General features: G+C 46.9%; 2 protein-coding genes across 5 annotated transcripts; one reads left to right on the top strand and one right to left on the bottom strand.

Annotated features, from left to right (window-relative positions):
- Window positions 1-37: 37 nt before the first annotated feature.
- LOC101169854 (SUZ domain-containing protein 1) lies at window positions 38-3,810 on the bottom strand. 2 transcript variants are annotated; one of them, XM_011476654.3, is made up of 4 exons: window positions 3,679-3,810; window positions 2,381-2,430; window positions 1,928-2,194; window positions 38-1,469 (listed from the first exon to the last, which is right to left on the bottom strand). In XM_011476654.3, the coding sequence occupies exons 1-4, from the start codon at window positions 3,724-3,726 to the stop codon at window positions 1,358-1,360; spliced, it is 477 nt and encodes a 158-aa protein (XP_011474956.1). In that variant the 5' UTR covers window positions 3,727-3,810; the 3' UTR covers window positions 38-1,357. The 2 variants fall into 2 exon arrangements, with proteins under 2 accessions (XP_011474956.1, XP_011474957.1); XM_011476655.3 differs by lacking the exon at window positions 3,679-3,810 and adding an exon at window positions 3,505-3,649.
- A 575-nt stretch (window positions 3,811-4,385) lies between these two features.
- LOC101154777 (cyclin-dependent kinase 11B) lies at window positions 4,386-18,292 on the top strand. Of its 3 annotated transcripts, none has more exons than XM_023956294.1 (20): window positions 4,386-4,472; window positions 5,135-5,265; window positions 5,669-5,808; window positions 5,937-6,064; window positions 6,322-6,466; window positions 6,812-6,948; window positions 7,365-7,493; window positions 7,560-7,658; window positions 7,871-8,008; window positions 8,086-8,160; window positions 8,390-8,640; window positions 8,776-8,866; window positions 8,945-9,066; window positions 9,142-9,247; window positions 9,354-9,475; window positions 10,538-10,645; window positions 10,933-11,049; window positions 11,290-11,438; window positions 17,282-17,471; window positions 17,805-18,292. In XM_023956294.1, the coding sequence occupies exons 2-20, from the start codon at window positions 5,155-5,157 to the stop codon at window positions 17,895-17,897; spliced, it is 2,451 nt and encodes an 816-aa protein (XP_023812062.1). In that variant the 5' UTR covers window positions 4,386-4,472; window positions 5,135-5,154; the 3' UTR covers window positions 17,898-18,292. The 3 variants fall into 3 exon arrangements, with proteins under 3 accessions (XP_023812062.1, XP_023812060.1, XP_023812061.1); XM_023956292.1 differs by having other exon boundaries at window positions 6,794-6,948; XM_023956293.1 differs by having other exon boundaries at window positions 4,464-4,953; window positions 6,794-6,948.
- Window positions 18,293-18,367: the final 75 nt, after the last annotated feature.

Raw genomic sequence — 18,367 nt, 5'->3', positions numbered from 1 at the left:
TAGCTGTGGTTCCTCTTTAGAAGGACAGACATGAGTGTGTAGTAAATCTGTTTATTAAATCGTATTTACAGGCAGTTTGAGCCCGGCTGCTCGCATCATATTGCAGGTTTTCTGAACTAAAGCAGGAAGTAAAGATGTCCTACAGGAGGCACAAGCTGAATTCAACCATCCGAAAAAGACTGTTCCACCACCAAATATGGCTTTGTGACGTGTGAGCAGGTGAAGAACAGGACGCTCCTGTGGGTCCTCCTGATGTTCCAGCGCTGAGATGTTTCCTGGAGATTCCTCACGGAGCGACGATGCAGTGACAAAAAAACAAAACAACTAGCATTCAGTTCAGCTTTAGCCAGCACCGTCTCTGTGCCAAGCTTCATACCGTCTGAGCGGGCCGACCCGCCGTACGAATACAATCCCGGTTGGTTGGATTACCGACATGGACCTGAGTTCCAACAGGCTGTTCTCCAGAGGACCTGAAGAGGTGGAGACAGAGGGAGGGGGGTGACGTACAGCAGGAAGTTCCCTCCTCCGTCTCCCTGTAAGCTGCTGCTGCCGCCGACGGCGCCTTCAAACGATGACATTTGTGGGTTTCAAAGGGCTTTGGGCTCATTTCTATTAAAATACTGCTCCAAATGTCTGTTTAACATACAAACAGAAAAGGCTACCGTAAAAGCCGAGCGAGGCCGCAGAGAAACCACGAAAAAACAACGGAACCTGAATGAAAAAGGCGGCGTTTAAAAACCACAGGCGGCGCGCGCCGACACGTAACGCTCTGCTGGGTTCTTGGCCAAAGTGCAGCCTCGTGGTGAAGCGGTTTACAGTTTAGGAACCAAATGATTTCATGTTTTCACTGCCAAAGAAAAGTGCAAAAACTTTTGAGAAGAACTGCAGATGTTTGAACCAATACTAGGGTCATAAAAAAGGTTCTCTGTGGCCCAAAAGAACTTCGGTCTTTAGATGTCAGCGCATCGAGCGATTAAAAGAAAATTAAAACCAGAGAAGGTGAAGACTTGAATTATTGCTGGGGGGAGGAGGGGGCTGCTGAAGAGCCAGCTCATCTCGTTTGGATATGGCACCTCGCTTCACCTCATCAGTGTTTCTTTGATCCCGACCGCGGCGGCGGTGTCTCTTAAAGGGGGGGGTAATCACAGTGAGTCCAGAAGACGTCCATAATCACAGTGCCAAAATAAAGCGCAGTGTGGGGGGGAGGACGTTCCGTCCGGCGTCCCCTGCTTCCTGAAGGGTTGCAGCGGCCGGGACCGTCTGATCCAGGGAAGCCAGTTTTCAGAAGACGGTCCTGTTGACCCCTGATGACCCTTGACCTCTCTCCCCTAGATGGCCGGGTCGCCCTGAGACCGGCTTATCTGTGCTGCCGGAACCCCTGGGTTCCGTCGGGGGCGGCGGGCTGCCGGATAGTGTGATTGTTTGATCTGGAGTCCTCTGAAGGCAGCGTAGAGTTATTGCGTCCGGGCCTGGCGGGAAAAGGAGCCAGAATCAGCAGAAGTCTGTGTTTTTATTTAAAGACCCACTCCGGTCATCTTCTCATCTATTGCATTAGAAATTCACCTGCTGCACACACCACCCTGCCCCCCTTCCCCTCCCCTGAGAAGTCTCTGTTCAAGCGGAGCAGGGGGGCTTGTGGGCCGCCCAGCGTTTTTCCCGTCTGCTCATGATTCACATTGATTTGAGTAAAGAAATCCTCAGAAATAGATGTACCCCATCAGAAAAATACCACAAAAACACCATTTTCATCAAAGAGGGTCTTTAAGCGGCCCCTCCCTACCAAATTAGTGTTGTCTGCATTTCAGGAACAAAATCCCAAAATGCTCGCTATGGTCCTGTTGACTCAAACAGCCATTTTGCTGTTTCCAAACAGAAATGCTTCAAACCCAGAGGACGCCTCATTGGTGTCGTCTCCTGGCGTCCTCACCTGTCATTGGCGGGCTTGTCCTGAGCTTCATCCTCTGGGGAGGCGCTGCCCAGTATTCTTTTCCGGGCCTCGGCGTATTCTGCTTCTCGCTGGGCCAGAGACTTCACCTGCGGCGCCGGTCTGTTTTGATTCATGGACGAAGCCAAGGACCCGTTACTGGCGGGCCGTTTCAAAATGCGTATCTGAGGTGGGGGTGCTGATGGGATGGAGCTGTCCTGTATTACCATGGTCGTCCTCAGGAGGGCCTGTGAAGAATTACTGGACTCTCTGCAAAAAAGGAAACCACAGGTCACGAAAAGACGAATAAAATCGTCTGTTCCTTCATCTCCTGGGATACGTTCAGGATACGGTTCCACGTGGAAAGTTCTCCTTATGTTCCCACAGATGAATGAGTGCAGGTGTGTACTCAGAAGGACACTTTCAATTTAAAAAGAGCATCTTCCACTTCCTTACTTGTCGTTGTGGCCGATCCGAAGCGTGTCTTCCAACCGCTTTTCCATTTCCTGAAGGGAAAGTAGTGGCGTATGTAAACAAACATGGCAGCGGTCTGAGCGCAGCAGGTAGCCGCACTGGAGATGGACAGCAGGGCTCAATTACAGGCTATTTATACACGTCAGGACAGCTGCCAAGTCATCGCAGACTGCATGTTCTGTTCAGTAGACGTGTTCCTGCTTAAAGTTTAGAATATTAGATGAACACAGAATTGTTCTACTGCCCCCCACCACCGCCGCCTGGTTCGGATGGGGAGTTTTCCTCCCACAGCCACCCGGTGCAGCACCGAATCCTACAGATCTGTTTGTTTATAGCCTATTAAAGCTGCCTTCAGGCTATGACGTCACTGAAAGGAATCAGAATAAACACTGAGGCAATGGTAAAACATGGCGGCTCAGCGTCCTTTCTTTCATCATCCAGAGGCTGTCAGACAGCGAGCATAAAAACTACAACTCCAGCAGTTCAGAGCGGCGTCTGACAACATGGCTGCAGCTGTTGCCCAACATTTTAGCATCGGAAGTTGCGGCGAACAAGTTAAAACATCGCCCTTTAACTAGAAACGCTCACAAATCTGGATCAGCAACTTTGGAGCAACTTAATCTTGTAAACAATCCGAACACGCGATCCAGCAACTATCGCCATTAGACTCCAGGAAACTATTTTTTCAAATGAAATTCTGAGGCAAATCTACTGCTCTGTTCTCATTATCAGAAAGGGAGTCGCTGTTCGAGCCCGAGTTGTTTTTGATATTAGCTTAATAAGAAGTTATTCAAATTATTTCTGAACTCAGTTTTAACACAGACTGCTGGAGAAAAGTGTCCATCTTTAAGCTATGGTTCTCATTCACTCCATACGAGACCGGAAACTACTTTAGATCAAAGCAGACCGCGTCAGGGTGCTACTAGCACGGAGCAGCTAAGCTAGCGTTTGGTTAGCAGCCATAGCATCTGAGTTAACTACCAGCAGTCGATAGTTAGCGTCTTCTGTCAAGATTCAACAGCAACTTAGCTTTACGGAACACCTGGGAATGATACATCTGAACATTTACATTAAAAAATAAATATGTTAGTTGTGCTCGTCCTTACTATGACAAACTCGTTACTTCGCTCGACAAGTTTCTTCTTGCTAGCATTAGCCACATTGTTGGCCCTAGAGAGCTGCTAACAGGGAGCTTATTCAAACATACCCCACATTTTAGGGATCACCTCAAAGTTTATTCTTATCTAAATGAAACATTTACTGTAACTATAACCGTGTACCCGACTCTCCACAGTTCCGTCCCAACTTTCAGCGACGTCCTCTTCCATGTTTCATTTTCGCCCTCACGCTGGGAGCAGCTCCTCCGCACCGGACCCGCCTCTGCTGTCAGCGCGCGTGACGTCACTTTGGCGGAGTTCCCCACACGCTGCGTCACAGCAAAGAGGCGAGGGGGCGTGTCCAGGTGGTGGTGGTGGTGGAGCTAGTTCATGTCACGCAGAATAACCTATTTATGTTGTCGACAGAAAATGTTTCATTTAGCAGACAAAAAAAGAACTACAGCACTGTCAATATTATGTTGACTCTCAAAGCTATTACTACTTAAACATATCATGATTAATACAGATGCAATCTATATAAATTCCCAATAATATGATTTGCTGCTTAATCTTTAAATTGTCCTTTAACGTGTTTATTCTAAGATGTTTTTTCATCCCTGCATTGCTTTCCAGTGGCTCCTTCTTTGATCAATAAAAAAGAAAGAAAGAAAATGTATATATAATAATGGGAAATGGGTTAAACAATTAATTATAAAAACACCAGATTTAACACAATCACTTTTTACATGTGAAAATAACTAATATTATTATAATAACTAATTATATAATAATTATTATACAATTGTTATTACTAGTATTATAAGTATTGCTTTTATTATTTTTATTATTATATTAGTTATTTTCACATGTAAGAAGTGATTACTCTGCCTTCCTCCCCACTAGGTGGCGGTAATGCAGCTTTTTGTTGAATCCTAAACAACTTCCGGTTAGCCAAAATACCGCTGTGCGTGTTTCGGGTTAGTCAAACTGTTTATCTGCTTCCTAGATAATCATTTCCCATTTTTTACCCAGGTTTTTATTTATACTCACAGATACTTAATTTTTACCACCAATTTAAAGCTGTTAAAAACATGTCTGCTAACTTAAAAAATAGTTTAAATTGGCTTTAAAAGCCTTCAAGTGTCAATTTTATTTAGCTAGTAAAGCTAACGAATGCTAGCTAACGCATTTGATTCGATAGCTAAACGCAAACCTTTAAACAAACAACACCAAACGAACTTCACAGAACCAGTCTGGGAATAGATTTTAATAAAACGCATTTCGTGAAAGTTGTTTTAAATAGTTTTTCAGGTTGAAAGTTTTGAACTGAAGGCTAACTTTGCATTGCCGTGTGTTTAGAAAACAGCTAGTTAGCCACATTTGCTAACAAGCGATGAATGAAACGTAGTATGTAAAAGTATGAGAATAAAAGTAATAGAAGTTGGTTATTGTAATAAAGTAAGTATTTTCTGCACAACATGTTTTAACCGTTTTTAAATTGTGAGTGATTGCATTTTAATGCCAATGAATGAATATGTAGTTCATGTGGATATTCGTTGCAAGTCTTGGATGTTTCTGAGAGAAGAGTTGAAAACAAAACGCTGTCCTGTTTGGTCTCCTGTGTGTTTTTGCTGAGCAGACTGTGGCGAGAGCACGCTGATGGGGGACGAAAAAGAGACCTGGAAAGTAAAAACTCTTGATGAAATCCTGCTAGAGAAAAGGCGCAGAAGAGAATTAGAAGAGAAATCAAACCCTAAACGCCAGAAAAATGTAAAGTATTTCAAATATTCACTGTTGTAACACCCATGTCACACATGTCTGTTTATCTTTAATTATGCTCTGAATTTTATTCTTAGCAGATGTATATTGTGTTGCTTCATTTGTAATATTATTTTTTTCACAAATTGTTGCTTTCATGCTTCTTTTGTGCATCAAAGTAAGTGTGTAATTCCGTAAATATTTTTGTCTTTGTTTTATTTTCAAAAAATAACAAAGAATTACCGCTCATGAAAAAAATGTTTATTTAATTTTTTCTTTTTTTTTTACCTTATTTCACCAAGAAGTTGTTCATACACTCCAAATGTCAATAATTCTCTTTTTTCTGGTTACATTGTTCAGTCATTTCAAAGAATTTTGGTTGTAAGTAAAAGCTGCAATCTCTTTGTTTTCACAGTGCGCACCAGGCCTTGTTCCACAGGCGAATGATCGGGAAACCAAACGAGACACTCCGGAGGAAGGAGAACTACGTGATCAAAGAATGGAAATAACAATTCGTAATTCCCCATATGCACGGGAGGACTCATTGGAGGACAGGTAAATATAGGATATTATTTAGTTACTGTCAGCAACTGGACTTTTTACAGATACGGGTTACATGTGGAAATGTTACATATTCTATTTCTTTGTAAAATGTGGACATTCTTTTTTGTTATTTCTGCTAGAGGGGAAGAAGACGAATCGCTTGCAATCAAGCCTCCACAGCAAGTGGCAAGAAAGGAAAAGTCTCACCACAGAAAAGAAGAAAAAAGAAAAGATAAAAGACGACATCGAAGTCACTCTGCTGAAGGAGGTTAGAGAGTAGTTTCACTTTGCACCTTTTATGTGGTAATTATATTAAATATTTTAAATATGACATGTTTTTTCCAAAAAAAATACAATAATGTATTTGTACTACAAATGTATAAAACATATATTCAAATTTTTGAGAAAACTTGTTTAAAACAAAATCAGCGTTGACGTTTGCGATCAATAAAACAAAAAAAGATCTGTGTTTGTAAAGCAAACAACCCAACCCGGCTTTCTTTTACTGGGATTTCCCCAAAACAGGAGGCAAACACGTGCGACCCAAAGAAAAGGAGAAAGAACGGGAAAGTGATCGCAGGAAGCGTCAGTGGGAAGAAGACAAAGCCCGGAGAGACTGGGAAAGACAGAAACGAAGGGACCAGGCCAGAGCTCACTCACGCAGAGAGAGGTGAGCATCAGCTTCAAGACGGGCTCTTATGTTCAGAGAAAAAGGTTTTCTTACCGTTTTTATACCATCTACTGTTTTTATGGCATCATAGAAACTGGTGCAGTAAATTACAGACTTTTTCTTTTTTTGTCAAAAGCTGCTGATTTTTATCAGATTTATGTAAACTATCACAAAAAAATCCCAGATTTCACTTCTGAATTCTGTGAAAACACTTTTCCTGATGTGGGTTTCATGTTTCACCCTGTTGTTTTTGACAACAGACTGTTTTTTCTTCAGAAGTATATCAAGTTTCACAAGTGGAGATGAATGCTACTATTCTCAGTGAAGCAAGTTTTCTTCCCACAGGGACCGGCTGGAGCAGTTGGAGCGCCAGCGGGAACGGGACCGGAAGATCCGGGAGCAGCAGAAAGAGCAGCGAGATATTAAGGAGCGGGAAAGGAGGACAGAGGAGCGGCGCAAGGAAAGAGAAGGTCGACGAGATGGTGAGTGACACAAACCGCTCACTCTCACCCTGCTGCACGTTTGACGCCAAAGTCCAGTTGGTCTGTGTGCAAATTACACATGGATGATGTTTTGCACACAAAAGCAGAAGACTGAATCTTCCAAATTTTATTAAAATGTAAAAGTTTCTGTACAAGCCTGTGTACTTTATGTGAGCTTTTCCAGTTACCCTCACCAGATAACTGTAGAGGGTATTTATGTGCTTCAATCTGCCCCCCAATGTCAGAAAGCTGCATCAAGCCTCCTCTGTGAGCAGCTTGATTGGTGGCATAATGCAGTTCATGTTTTCAGCCTTCATGCTTTTACGCACCACTTTAAAAAGTCAAACAGACAGAAAACAACCAGTTCTGCTGGCAAATCCCTGCAATTACTGAACAAACCCTTTTCCCGTCTGAAGTCCCGTCTCATCATCGGATGCTGCTGGACGAGTACAGCGACAAACCCCCGAAACAAAGCCACCGCAGCCGCAGCCCCCTCCCTGTGCCCCGGGACAGACCGGAGCCCGGTGAGCCGCGGAAAAGTGCGGGTGAGTTTTGAATCACAGTCGAAACAACAAGGAGTGTTTATTTCACTGTGGGTGTTTGTATTTCAGCATCAAAGGAAGACAAACCGGATCTCAAAGATCTGCTGGCAGATCTTCAGGACATCAGTGACACTGAAAGGAAAACCAGCACAGCAGAGTCTTCAATGGGTAAAGGATGACGTGCTGTTTTCTTTTTATGTTAGTGATTGCAATAAAGAAAAAAAACAAAAGCAGCTGTGGAGCATCATCAAAATCTGCGTTTTCTCTCCCTCCTTCCATCTTAAAAATAGTATTTTTTAATGTTGATAACACAGCATTTTATTGCTCAGAGAAGCTGTTTCCCTGTTTCACATTTGGAACTGTGTGTTCATGTTTTGTAGCCTCGGGATCTGGATCAGAGGTAGAGGAAGATGAAGGGGAGGAAGAAGAAGGGGCGTCTAGCAGCCAAAGTGGGGGTGAGGTGGAGCCGGAAGAGGAGGAGTCTGTGTCAGGTTCAGGACGGTCTGAGCAGAGTCCAGGTAAAATCAGCTTCTTCTATGAAGAGCGTACTAGTCTGGGAAGAGCAGGTTGTCTCTGAGGCCTCTTTGTGTTGCAGATATCAGTGAGGAAGAGCAGTCAGTGGAAGACTATGATGAAGAGGAGAGGGAAAATGGAAACCATATTCCTGCAGGTGAGTGCAGCTCTGCACACCGGAGGGTCCTACTAAATAACTCTGTAGTGCAGGACTTTTTCGCAGAGACTTCTGGGAAATTTCTAGGACACTGGATTTTGGAATTGTATATTCGGACAGCACTAGAAAACGGCTAAGGTGCTATATGTGCATTAAGTAGGGTGTAGGGAAGGAATTCAGACACAACCAGAGTATTCAGACAACTGATTGATCTGAATCAACCCCACAGTTCCACAGTCCCGTTTTGACCATGACTCAGAGGAGAGCGGTGAGGAAGAGGAGGAGGAAGAAGAAGAGGAGGAGGAGGAGGAGGAGGAGGAAGAGGAGGAGGATGACACAGGAGGAGAGGGTGAAGCCACTCCTCACTCTCAAACTCATTCTCGCTCCCTCACTCCTGAAGAGAGCTACATCCCAGAGTCGCCCCCAGTTTCCCCCGTGGAGCTCAAGAAGGAGCTGCCCAAATATCTGCCTGCTGTACAGGTGAGCTGTTACGGTTGCAGCTATAGAGAATTCGGTCAAACCCATGATCTGCTTCTGCTTTCTGCTTCTACCCTGCATGTTTTCCACAAGAGCCCCACATTGAAGCAGTTTGTGTGTCTGTGGTGTTGTGTTCAGGGCTGCCGCAGCGTGGAGGAGTTCCAGTGTTTGAACAGAATCGAGGAGGGAACCTACGGCGTCGTCTACAGAGCCAAGGACAAGAAGACCGGTAAGATCTTCTCTGACCGTTGCTTGTTTTCAGCCTCTGAAAATGTCTTCAGGATCAATAAACATGTCTTGATTGCAGATGAGATTGTTGCTCTGAAAAGGCTAAAGATGGAGAAGGAGAAGGAAGGTTTTCCCATCACATCTTTGAGAGAAATCAACACAATTCTGAAAGCTCAGCATCCGAACATTGTGACTGTGAGGGTAAGGAGTGTTTTCATGGGTGCAGATTATAGATCTCTGCCGTGCGTAAAACTGTCTTTTCTCCGACCTCATCAGGAAATAGTGGTTGGAAGCAACATGGACAAAATCTACATAGTGATGAATTATGTAGAGCATGACCTGAAGAGTCTGATGGAAACCATGAAGCAGCCCTTCCTGCCAGGTGGAGTCACCTGATGTTTCTACTTTCCGTCTGGGGTGTGATTGGGGGGAAAGACCCCGCCTGCATGTGGCAGAAGCTCACCTGAAGAGGAACGCTTGTCTTTCAGGAGAAGTTAAGACTCTGATGATCCAGCTGCTCAGAGGCGTCCGACACCTTCATGACAACTGGATCCTTCACCGAGATCTGAAGACGTCCAATCTGCTGCTGAGCCATAAAGGGATCCTGAAGGTGAGTTTGTTTCTGCAGAGCTCCTCTGAGAAAAGTCACCAGATGTTTCATGGAGGAGAAAACAGGAAGATGGGGAGTTTGATCAGCTGACCGTCACAGACGAAGAGGGATATTTAATGAGCTGCGTCTAGTGCGCGGGGGGGGGGGGGGGGGGGCAACTGTTATGACTCAGGGGGCCACAAAGGTTCTAAAATTTGACCCAAGGGTCGGACCAGGAGCAGACGCGTAGAGGATTTTGGAAATCCGCCTCATGAGAGACGGAAACAACAACAGCCCACTTCGATTTTGATTTAAAGTTGACATATATACTTTAAAACAGAACATTTTTGGGGTTTTATTTCAAAACTGTGGCCTTTTTCTCATTTTAGTGCCAATTGCACCAATGGGTTGATGGAAAAATGCAAAGTTAGAGAAATGCTGCATTCATGTGGTGCTGGAAAAATCTGAAAAAATGAAAAATACACATGAACGTCAGCAAAGACAAATCCTCCATGAACACATGAATGCAAAATGACTCTCTGCACCTCAGCAAAGGTTAGTTTATTAGTAGACCCCATAATTAAAGGAAAACTAATATGGATTACCACATAATTGATTCCAGCTAGGCGGGCCAGATTGATTACTTTAACGGGCCACATTTGGCCCCCGGGCCGTAGTTTGCCCAGCCCTCCTCCAGCGTGTATGCCTGAGGGAACAACAACAACCCAATCTCCAGTTCTGATGCCAATGACCCAAAATGTCAAAAACCATCATTTTAGATTTAAATTTCACACCCCAGTACTGAAGAAAAGTCCTGATCTCTAAGTAAAAAGAAAGTCACTTCAATAAAAATGATTCTAAACTAGTCTACTAAAAAGATTGGAGGCATTTCCTTGAATTTACCTGGAATTTTAAAACTATTTGCACCACAAAAGATCAATGCTCGCTGTTTTTCTGCCCCCTAGTGGCAGACTCCGGGAGCATTTGGAGTGACACAAATCTATAAAATAATTTTGTTAAAATTGAGATTTTCTTGGTATAAATAGTTTTTGTGGACTTCAAGACGTTTTTGTTCTACCACAGATTGGAGACTTTGGTTTGGCCCGAGAGTACGGCTCCCCACTGAAGCCGTACACTCCGATTGTGGTGACCCTGTGGTACCGATCACCTGAACTGCTGCTTGGAGCCAAGGTGAGAGTCCGCACAGAGGCCCCACCAGCCGCCTGCTTCCAAAGCAGATGAACTTCAGCTGGAAGGGACAGCACGAAGGTGGCGAGGGTCTGCATGGTTTTGCTTGCAGAGGCAACATTTCCGTTAGAAGAAAACATCTGTGAAGCGTTTGGATCGTAAGATACCAAATACCGCAAAAGGCTGTTTGAGTGAACTGAATGATTTCTGCAGCCGGCTGGCACAGAAATGCGCCGAGCAGGCGGCCTGAATGATGTGGGCGACCTCTCTGTTTGTCCCTCTCCCCACAGGAGTACTCCACAGCCGTGGACATGTGGTCAGTGGGCTGCATATTTGGCGAGCTCCTTACCCAGAAGCCTCTGTTCCCTGGAAAATCTGAAATCGATCAGATCAACAAGATTTTCAAGGTTAATATTTTCATTCAGTTCTTTAAAGAAAGTGCGTTTTTGAGAGCCGCACTCCTGGAAATCTGCTCCTAATGTAGAGCCTGCAGTCTCACGGTGGCGCTGTCACGCACAGAACATGATATTTATAGGAAAGTGTCCCCAGACGGTTAAATAGTTTCCACATGTCGCGGAGCATCTGAAGGCCTGTAGACTGAAGGCTCAGATCACACATGCAGTGTCTCACCTGTGTCTCACCTGCAGGATCTGGGATCTCCCAGTGACAAGATCTGGCCCGGCTACAGCGAGCTGCCCGCCGTCAAGAAGATGACCTTCACCGAGTATCCGTACAACAACCTGCGGAAGCGCTTTGGAGCGCTGCTGTCTGACCAAGGCTTTGACCTCATGAACACGTAAGGCTTCAGAACCTTCAAACCCTTTAAGGCTTCAGGACCTCCAAACCCTTTAAGGCTTCAGAACCTCCAAACCCTTTAAGGCTTCAGGACCTCCAAACCCTTTAAGGCTTCAGAACCTCCAAACCGTTTAAGGCTTCAGAACCTCCAAACCCTTTAAGGCTTCAGAACCTCCAAACCCTTTAAGGCTTCAGAACCTTCAAACCCTTTAAGGCTTCAGAACCTCCAAACCGTTTAAGGCTTCAGAACCTCCAAACCCTTTAAGGCTTCAGAACCTCCAAACCCTTTAAGGCTTCAGAACCTCCAAACCCTTTAAGGCTTCAGAACCTCCAAACCCTTTAAGGCTTCAGAACCTTCAAACCCTTTAAGGCTTCAGAACCTCCAAACCGTTTAAGGCTTCAGAACCTCCAAACCCTTTAAGGCTTCAGAACCTCCAAACCCTTTAAGGCTTCAGAACCTCCAAACCCTTTAAGGCTTCAGAACCTTCAAACCCTTTAAGGCTTCAGAACCTCCAAACCCTTTAAGGCTTCAGAACCTCCAAACCCTTTAAGGCTTCAGAACCTTCAAACCGTTTAAGGCTTCAGAACCTCCAAACCGTTTAAGGCTTCAGAACCTCCAAACCCTTTAAGGCTTCAGAACATCCAAACCCTTTAAGGCTTCAGAACCTTCAAACCCTTTAAGGCTTCAGAACCTCCAAACCGTTTAAGGCTTCAGAACCTCCAAACCCTTTAAGGCTTCAGAACCTTCAAACCCTTTAAGGCTTCAGAACCTTCAAACCCTTTAAGGCTTCAGAACCTCCAAACCCTTTAAGGCTTCAGAACCTCCAAACCCTTTAAGGCTTCAGAACCTCCAAACCGTTTAAGGCTTCAGAACCTCCAAACCGTTTAAGGCTTCAGAACCTTCAAACCCTTTAAGGCTTCAGAACCTCCAAACCCTTTAAGGCTTCAGAACCTTCAAACCCTTTAAGGCTTCAGAACCTCCAAACCCTTTAAGGCTTCAGAACCTCCAAACCGTTTAAGGCTTCAGAACCTCCAAACCGTTTAAGGCTTCAGAACCTCCAAACCCTTTAAGGCTTCAGAACCTCCAAACCCTTTAAGGCTTCAGAACCTTCAAACCCTTTAAGGCTTCAGAACCTTCAAACCCTTTAAGGCTTCAGAACCTTCAAACCGTTTAAGGCTTCAGAACTAGGGTTGTGCCGATTGACGATATCATCGTCCATCGTGATGGGTGACTGACATCCCGATGGAGAGACCACCATCGTGATGCCACGCCCCCGCCACGTTGCGTGTCGACACCATAAGCCGCGGTTACATGTACAAAATATCTTGATGGGATCAATGGTCAGATTAGAATCCAACCGTGTACATGGGCCCAGAAAAATGTTTTCAGAATATAAAAACGTTCACTAAGGTCACACTTTCCGTCGGAATAAATCATTCGCACATGCGCAGTAGGGTTTGAAAACTGGAAGGATATGAATTCCGCCGAGCGGCTTTTTTTTTCAAACTTTATTGAATGTAACAATTCAATACAAAACAATGTTAAACAGCGCCGAGCGGCTATATACATTGACATGTCAGCTCGGTTATATACGAGATGATCTTCTAAACGTGCTTTTAATAATGTTACGGTTATTATGAAACACCTGTTCGCTCATCATTTGAATTTTAATCCGTGTGGTCAGTGCTTTTTCTGAACGAAGCCAGGATTAGCAGTATGCTAACACGGGCTAACAACATTAGCTTTGGGTGGTGCTGCTTGCTGGCTGCACGTAAACATGTAAGAATAACATCAGCCTTTATTTAGTCGGGACACGACTGGAAACACGAATCCGCGTGATTGTTTGAATGTTTTCTAAGGACTGAGCGACATTTCTGCTTTGAAGCTCAAACCGCTGTGTGTGCTGACGATCCGAGCTGTGCACAGACACACACTTTTAGACCCGGTTCTGAGTTCGGTTGCTTGTACCCCTAGAGCTGCGGGACGGATCGCAGTCCTAAATCTCCCACACATAGCGCTCATGTAACAAAGCACCCCCCCTTCCCCTCAAACACAAAGCTGTAAGTCCGCGCTCCGCCGGTCCACTTCACTAGTTAAGTGCGGGAGCGGACTACTTCTTTTCTATTTTGTTTGTTGCTTTTTTTGTTAAAGTCACTTCCCTCAGTTTGTACTGGATCATCGCGGATTAGTCATTAGTTGGGAAATAAAATGAAAAAAGCAAAAAAACGAATAGCAGTTATATAAGAACGAAACATGTAAAAATACCCCCCCCACACACACACACAATGTCATCGTCCATCCCGATGGTTGACAGCAAACATCGTCAACGGCCAATTTAAGGGACATCGCCCAACCCTATTCAGAACCTCCAAACCGTTTAAGGCTTCAGAACCTCCAAACCCTTTAAGGCTTCAGAACTTTCAAACCCTTTAAGGCTTCAGAACCTCCAAACCCTTTAAGGCTTCAGGACCTTCTAACCCTTTAAGGCTTCAGAACCTCCAAACCCTTTAAGGCTTCAGGACCTTCAAATTCTTTAAGGCTTCAGAACCACCAAACCCTTTAAGGCTTCAGAACCTCCAAACCCTTTAAGGCTTCAGAACCTTCAAACCCTTTAAGGCTTCAGAACCTTCTACACCCACAAGCAAACGTGAAAAACTAATTTTCCGTCGAGTTAGTGAGGCGTCGTGGGGAAGCGTGTGCAGAGAATGAACAAGGTAACTGCTTTAACCCCAGAAAACATTGATGCTCCACCCCTGATCCAGAACATGCCAGCGTCATCTGCACATGGCAGATTAGGAGGGAATCGCCTCACATGCTGGCTGACCAAAGTGCTCCCCAGCAGAGGGTGGGAGCAGGCTTCTGGGGCCCTTCAGATGATGCAGGATCTTGTTTTGAAAGCGTTTGGAGCAGCTCAGAAGTCTGGCAGGTGGATACCACAAGCGGTTTGAAAGGTGAGGGACTCCACCCATGGAGTGGACTCACCTGTGATGCTTCAGTGCTGTGATCTACATTTAGTGTGTAAAAGCTCTTCTGTGCAGTTCCAGTTCTGACATAATCACTCCTCTAGAAGGCTCCACCAGCGATCCCCTTGCATCCCGGTTTACAAGGTGACCTTACAGCATCCGTCGTCTGCTGGTGGACGTATGTAAACACCAGTTATGAACCAGTTATTACAGTTGACTCCTATTCTCCTCTGAATCAAATTAACATCTAATCCAGATTAGGAGCAGAGACCTGTGGGGAAACTCGGCTGTTTGCCCGCACACATTTTCACAGACCAGAGATGAAGCACCCCCTGTCTGCTGTGAGACCGTCCCCTTTCAACTCTGGCATTGTCCCTTGTCCGGTGCGGGAGCATCCCCCATTTGTTGTGGGAGCGTCCCCTTTCAGCTGCGGGAGCATCCCTTGTCAGTTCTGGGAGCGTCCCTCCGTCTGCTGCGGGAGCGCCCCCGTCTGCTGTGGGAGCGTCCCCTTTCAGTTTGCCGTAGCATCCCTTGTCAGTTCTGGGAGCGCCCTCCATCTGCGGGAGCGTCCCCCGTCTGCTGCGGGAGTGTCCCCTTTCAGTTTGCTGTAGCATCCCTTGTCAGTTCTGGGAGCACCCCTCCGTCTGCGGGAGTGTCCCCCGTCTGCTGCGGGAGCGTCCTCCATCTGCGGGAGCGTCCCCCCGTCTGCTGGGGGAGCGTCCCCTTTCAGTTTGCCGTAGCATCCCTTGTCAGTTTTGGGAGCGACCCTCCGTCTGCGGGAGCTAGGGTTGGGCGATGTCCCCTAATTTGGCCGCTGACGATGTTTGCTGTCAACCATCGGGATGGACGATGACATCGTCGGGGGGGGGGGGGGGTATTTTTACATTTTTCGTTCTTATATAACTGCTATTCGTTATTTTGCTTTTTTCATTTTATTTCCCAACTAATGACTAATCCTCGATGATCCAGTATAAACTGAGGGAAGTGACTTTAACAGAAAAAGTAACAAGCAAGATAGAAAAGAAGTGTAGTCGCTCCCGCACTTAATTAGTGAAGTGGACCGGCGGAGCGCGGACTTAAAGCTTTGTGTTTGATGGGAGGGGGGTACATGAGCGGTATGTGTGGGAGATTTAAGACTGCGATCCCTCCCGCAGCTCTAGGGGTACAAGCAACCGAACTCAGAACCGGGTCTAAACGTGTGTCTGAGCACAGCTCGGATCGTCGGCACACACAGCGGTTTGAGCATCAAAGCAGAAATGTCGCTCAGTCCTTAGAAAACATTCAAACAATCACGTGGATTTGTGTTTCCAGTCGTGTCCCGACTAAATAAAGGCTGATGTTATTCTTACACGTTTACGTGCAGCGCCACCCAAAGCTAATGTTGTTAGCCCGTGTTAGCATACTGCTAATCCTGGCTCCGTTCAGAAAAAGCACTGACCACACGGATTAAAATTCAAATGATGAGCGAACAGGTGTTTGATAATAACCGTAACATTATTAAAAGCACGTTTAGAAGATCATCTCGTATTTTACCGAGCTGACATGTCAATATATATAGCCGCTCGGTGCTGTTATCGTTTTGTATTGAATTGTTACATCCAATAAAGTTTGGAAAAAAAGCCGCTCGGCGGAAGTTGTATCCCCTTCCGGTTTTCAAACTGCGCATGTGCGAATACTTCGCATGTGCGAATGATTTATTCCGACCGAAATTGTGACCTTAGTGAACGTTTTTATGTTCTGAAAACATTTTTCTGGGCCCATCTACACGGTTGGATTCCAATCCGACCATTGATCCCATCAAGATATTTTGTACATGTAACCGCGGCTTATGGTGTCGACACGCAACGTGGCGGGGGCGTGGCATCACGATGGTGGTCTATCCATCGGGATGTCAGTCACCCATCACGATGGACGATGATATCGTCCATCGGCACAACCCTAGCGGGAGCGTCCCCCCGTCTGCTGCGGGAGCGCCCTCCGTCTGCGGGAGCATCCCCCGTCTGCTGCGGGAGCGCCCTCCGTCTGCTGCGGGAGCGCCCTCCGTCTGCGGGAGCGTCCCCCGTCTGCTGCGGGAGCGCCCTCCGTCTGCGGGAGCGTCCTTCCCATCTACTGCAGGAGCGTCCCTTCGTCTGCTGCGGGAGCGTCTCCTTTCAGTTTGCCGTAACATCCCTTGTCAGTTCTGGGCGCGCCCCTCCGTCTGCGGGAGCGTCCCCCGTCTGCTGCGGCAGCGCCCTCCGTCTACAGGAGCGTCCCCCCGTCTGCTGCGGGAGCACCCTCCATCTGCGGGAGCGTCCCCCGTCTGCTGCGTGAGCGCCCTCCGTCTGCGGGAGCGTCCCCCGTCTGCTGTGGGAGCACCCTCCGTCTGCGGGAGCGTCCCCCGTCTACTGCGGGAGCGTCCCCCATCTACTGCGGGAGCGCCCCCCGTCTGCTGCGGGAGCGTCCCCCGTCTGCTGCGGCAGCGCCCTCCGTCTGGGGGAGCGTCCCCCGTCTGTTGCGGGAGCGTCCCCCGTCTGCTGCGGCAGCGCCCTCCGTCTGGGGGAGCGTCCCCAGTCTACTGCGGGAGCGTCCCCCGTCTACTGCGGGAGCGTCCCCCGTCTGCTGCGGGAGCGTCCCCCCGTCTGCTGCGGGAGCGTCCCCTTTTAGCTGCAGGTCCTGAGTGGCTCCCCTGCATGACTAACTTTATTTTTCTTACTTGTGCTGCAGTGAAATTGTCTTTGCAGTCACACCTGCATCTTTGTGACGACACCCGTGCCGTCTGGCTGCAGCGGCTCCCTCTGTGAGGATGGGGGGGAATTTATCCGACGTTCCCCATTGGAGCTGCTCTGGAAAATTAATTTCTCCATCAGGAATGTCTGCAGTAATGGGATGCCTGTTTTCCAGATTCCTCACCTACTGTCCCAGTAAGAGGATCTTATCAGACGCGGCCCTCAAACACGAGTACTTCAGAGAGAGCCCCCTCCCCATCGACCCCTCCATGTTCCCCACCTGGCCGGCCAAGAGCGAGCAGCAGAGGGTGAAGAGGGGCACCAGTCCTCGTCCCCCAGAGGGAGGCCTGGCCTACAGTCACCTGGTAAGGACATTATCCTCCACCAGGCTTTCCTGCTGTGTTAAACAGATTACAGACTCTAGTCCGAGTGTTTCCTCCAAGAGGAGCTTCAGAAGGTTCTAATGTTTTCAGCAGCGTCTGCTGCAGACCTGAGACATATTTCTCTGCAGATTTTCCACCTCGTGCTCCAGCAGACCTCAGTTATCTGTCTTTGTTCTCCTCATTCACCTTCTGCTGATGCTGAGGAAATTCATTTTCGATCAGCTCCGACTTTCACATCCCTTCTCTGATCTTTAAAACCCAACGCAGAAGCTGAAAGCTTGTTCTGACCCGGGTCGATTTCTGCTCTGTGTTCAGGGTGACGATGACCTGAAAGACACGGGATTCCACCTGACGACCAGCAACCAGGGAGTTTCTGCAGTGGGTCCAGGCTTCAGCCTGAAGTTCTGAGCCGGAGTTCCTGTGTGGACGTCCAGCACAGGAGGGCGGAGCAAACCCTTTTGTGGGACTTCTTTGGTTTGCTGGTAGATCAGCATCTGATCTCCAACCGGTGTCATCAGTGTCAGGACTGTCTACAGCCAGACTTCACCGCCTTGGTTTTCAGCTCCTTTTCTCCTCTGAAACCTTCTCACGGCTTCGTTTTATCTCCTCCTGGGGAGTCAACCCCAAATCTGTAGAGAAAGTATCTCTGGTGTTGGACTTCTCTGGTTTTACGTCAGAAACGGACCAGCTCTTTTACCAGAAACTGCCAGAACCCGAGCGGTGATGCGGCGGCGTTCGCAGCATCCTTCGGCGGCGCGTTAGAAATGAGCTCATGAGAAATAAAGTTTGAACTTTTTGTCTAAGAATTTTCTCTTCAGATTCAGTTGAAGGTACGAAACCCCCACAAAATCTGCCAAACGGTTCTGTGAGAAGCCAAA

Source organism: Oryzias latipes, chromosome 7 (assembly GCF_002234675.1).
Source record: "Oryzias latipes chromosome 7, ASM223467v1".
Classification (NCBI taxonomy): Eukaryota; Metazoa; Chordata; class Actinopteri; order Beloniformes; family Adrianichthyidae; genus Oryzias; species Oryzias latipes.
The sequence above is the reverse complement of the archived record's forward strand: the minus strand, read 5'-3'. Positions and strand labels throughout refer to the sequence as shown.

Coding starts and splice junctions, on each gene's coding strand:
- LOC101169854 (XM_011476654.3), bottom strand. CDS start 3,726: ATGGAAGAGGACGTCGCTGAAAGTTGGGACGGAACTGTGGAGAGTCGG. Junction 2,195..2,380: donor CGGATCGGCCACAACGACAA/GTAAGGAAGTGG, acceptor CCTTTTTTGCAG/AGAGTCCAGTAATTCTTCAC. Junction 1,470..1,927: donor GACAAGCCCGCCAATGACAG/GTGAGGACGCCA, acceptor TTTTCCCGCCAG/GCCCGGACGCAATAACTCTA.
- LOC101154777 (XM_023956292.1), top strand. CDS start 5,155: ATGGGGGACGAAAAAGAGACCTGGAAAGTAAAAACTCTTGATGAAATC. Junction 5,266..5,668: donor ACCCTAAACGCCAGAAAAAT/GTAAAGTATTTC, acceptor TTGTTTTCACAG/TGCGCACCAGGCCTTGTTCC. Junction 7,659..7,870: donor CACAGCAGAGTCTTCAATGG/GTAAAGGATGAC, acceptor CATGTTTTGTAG/CCTCGGGATCTGGATCAGAG.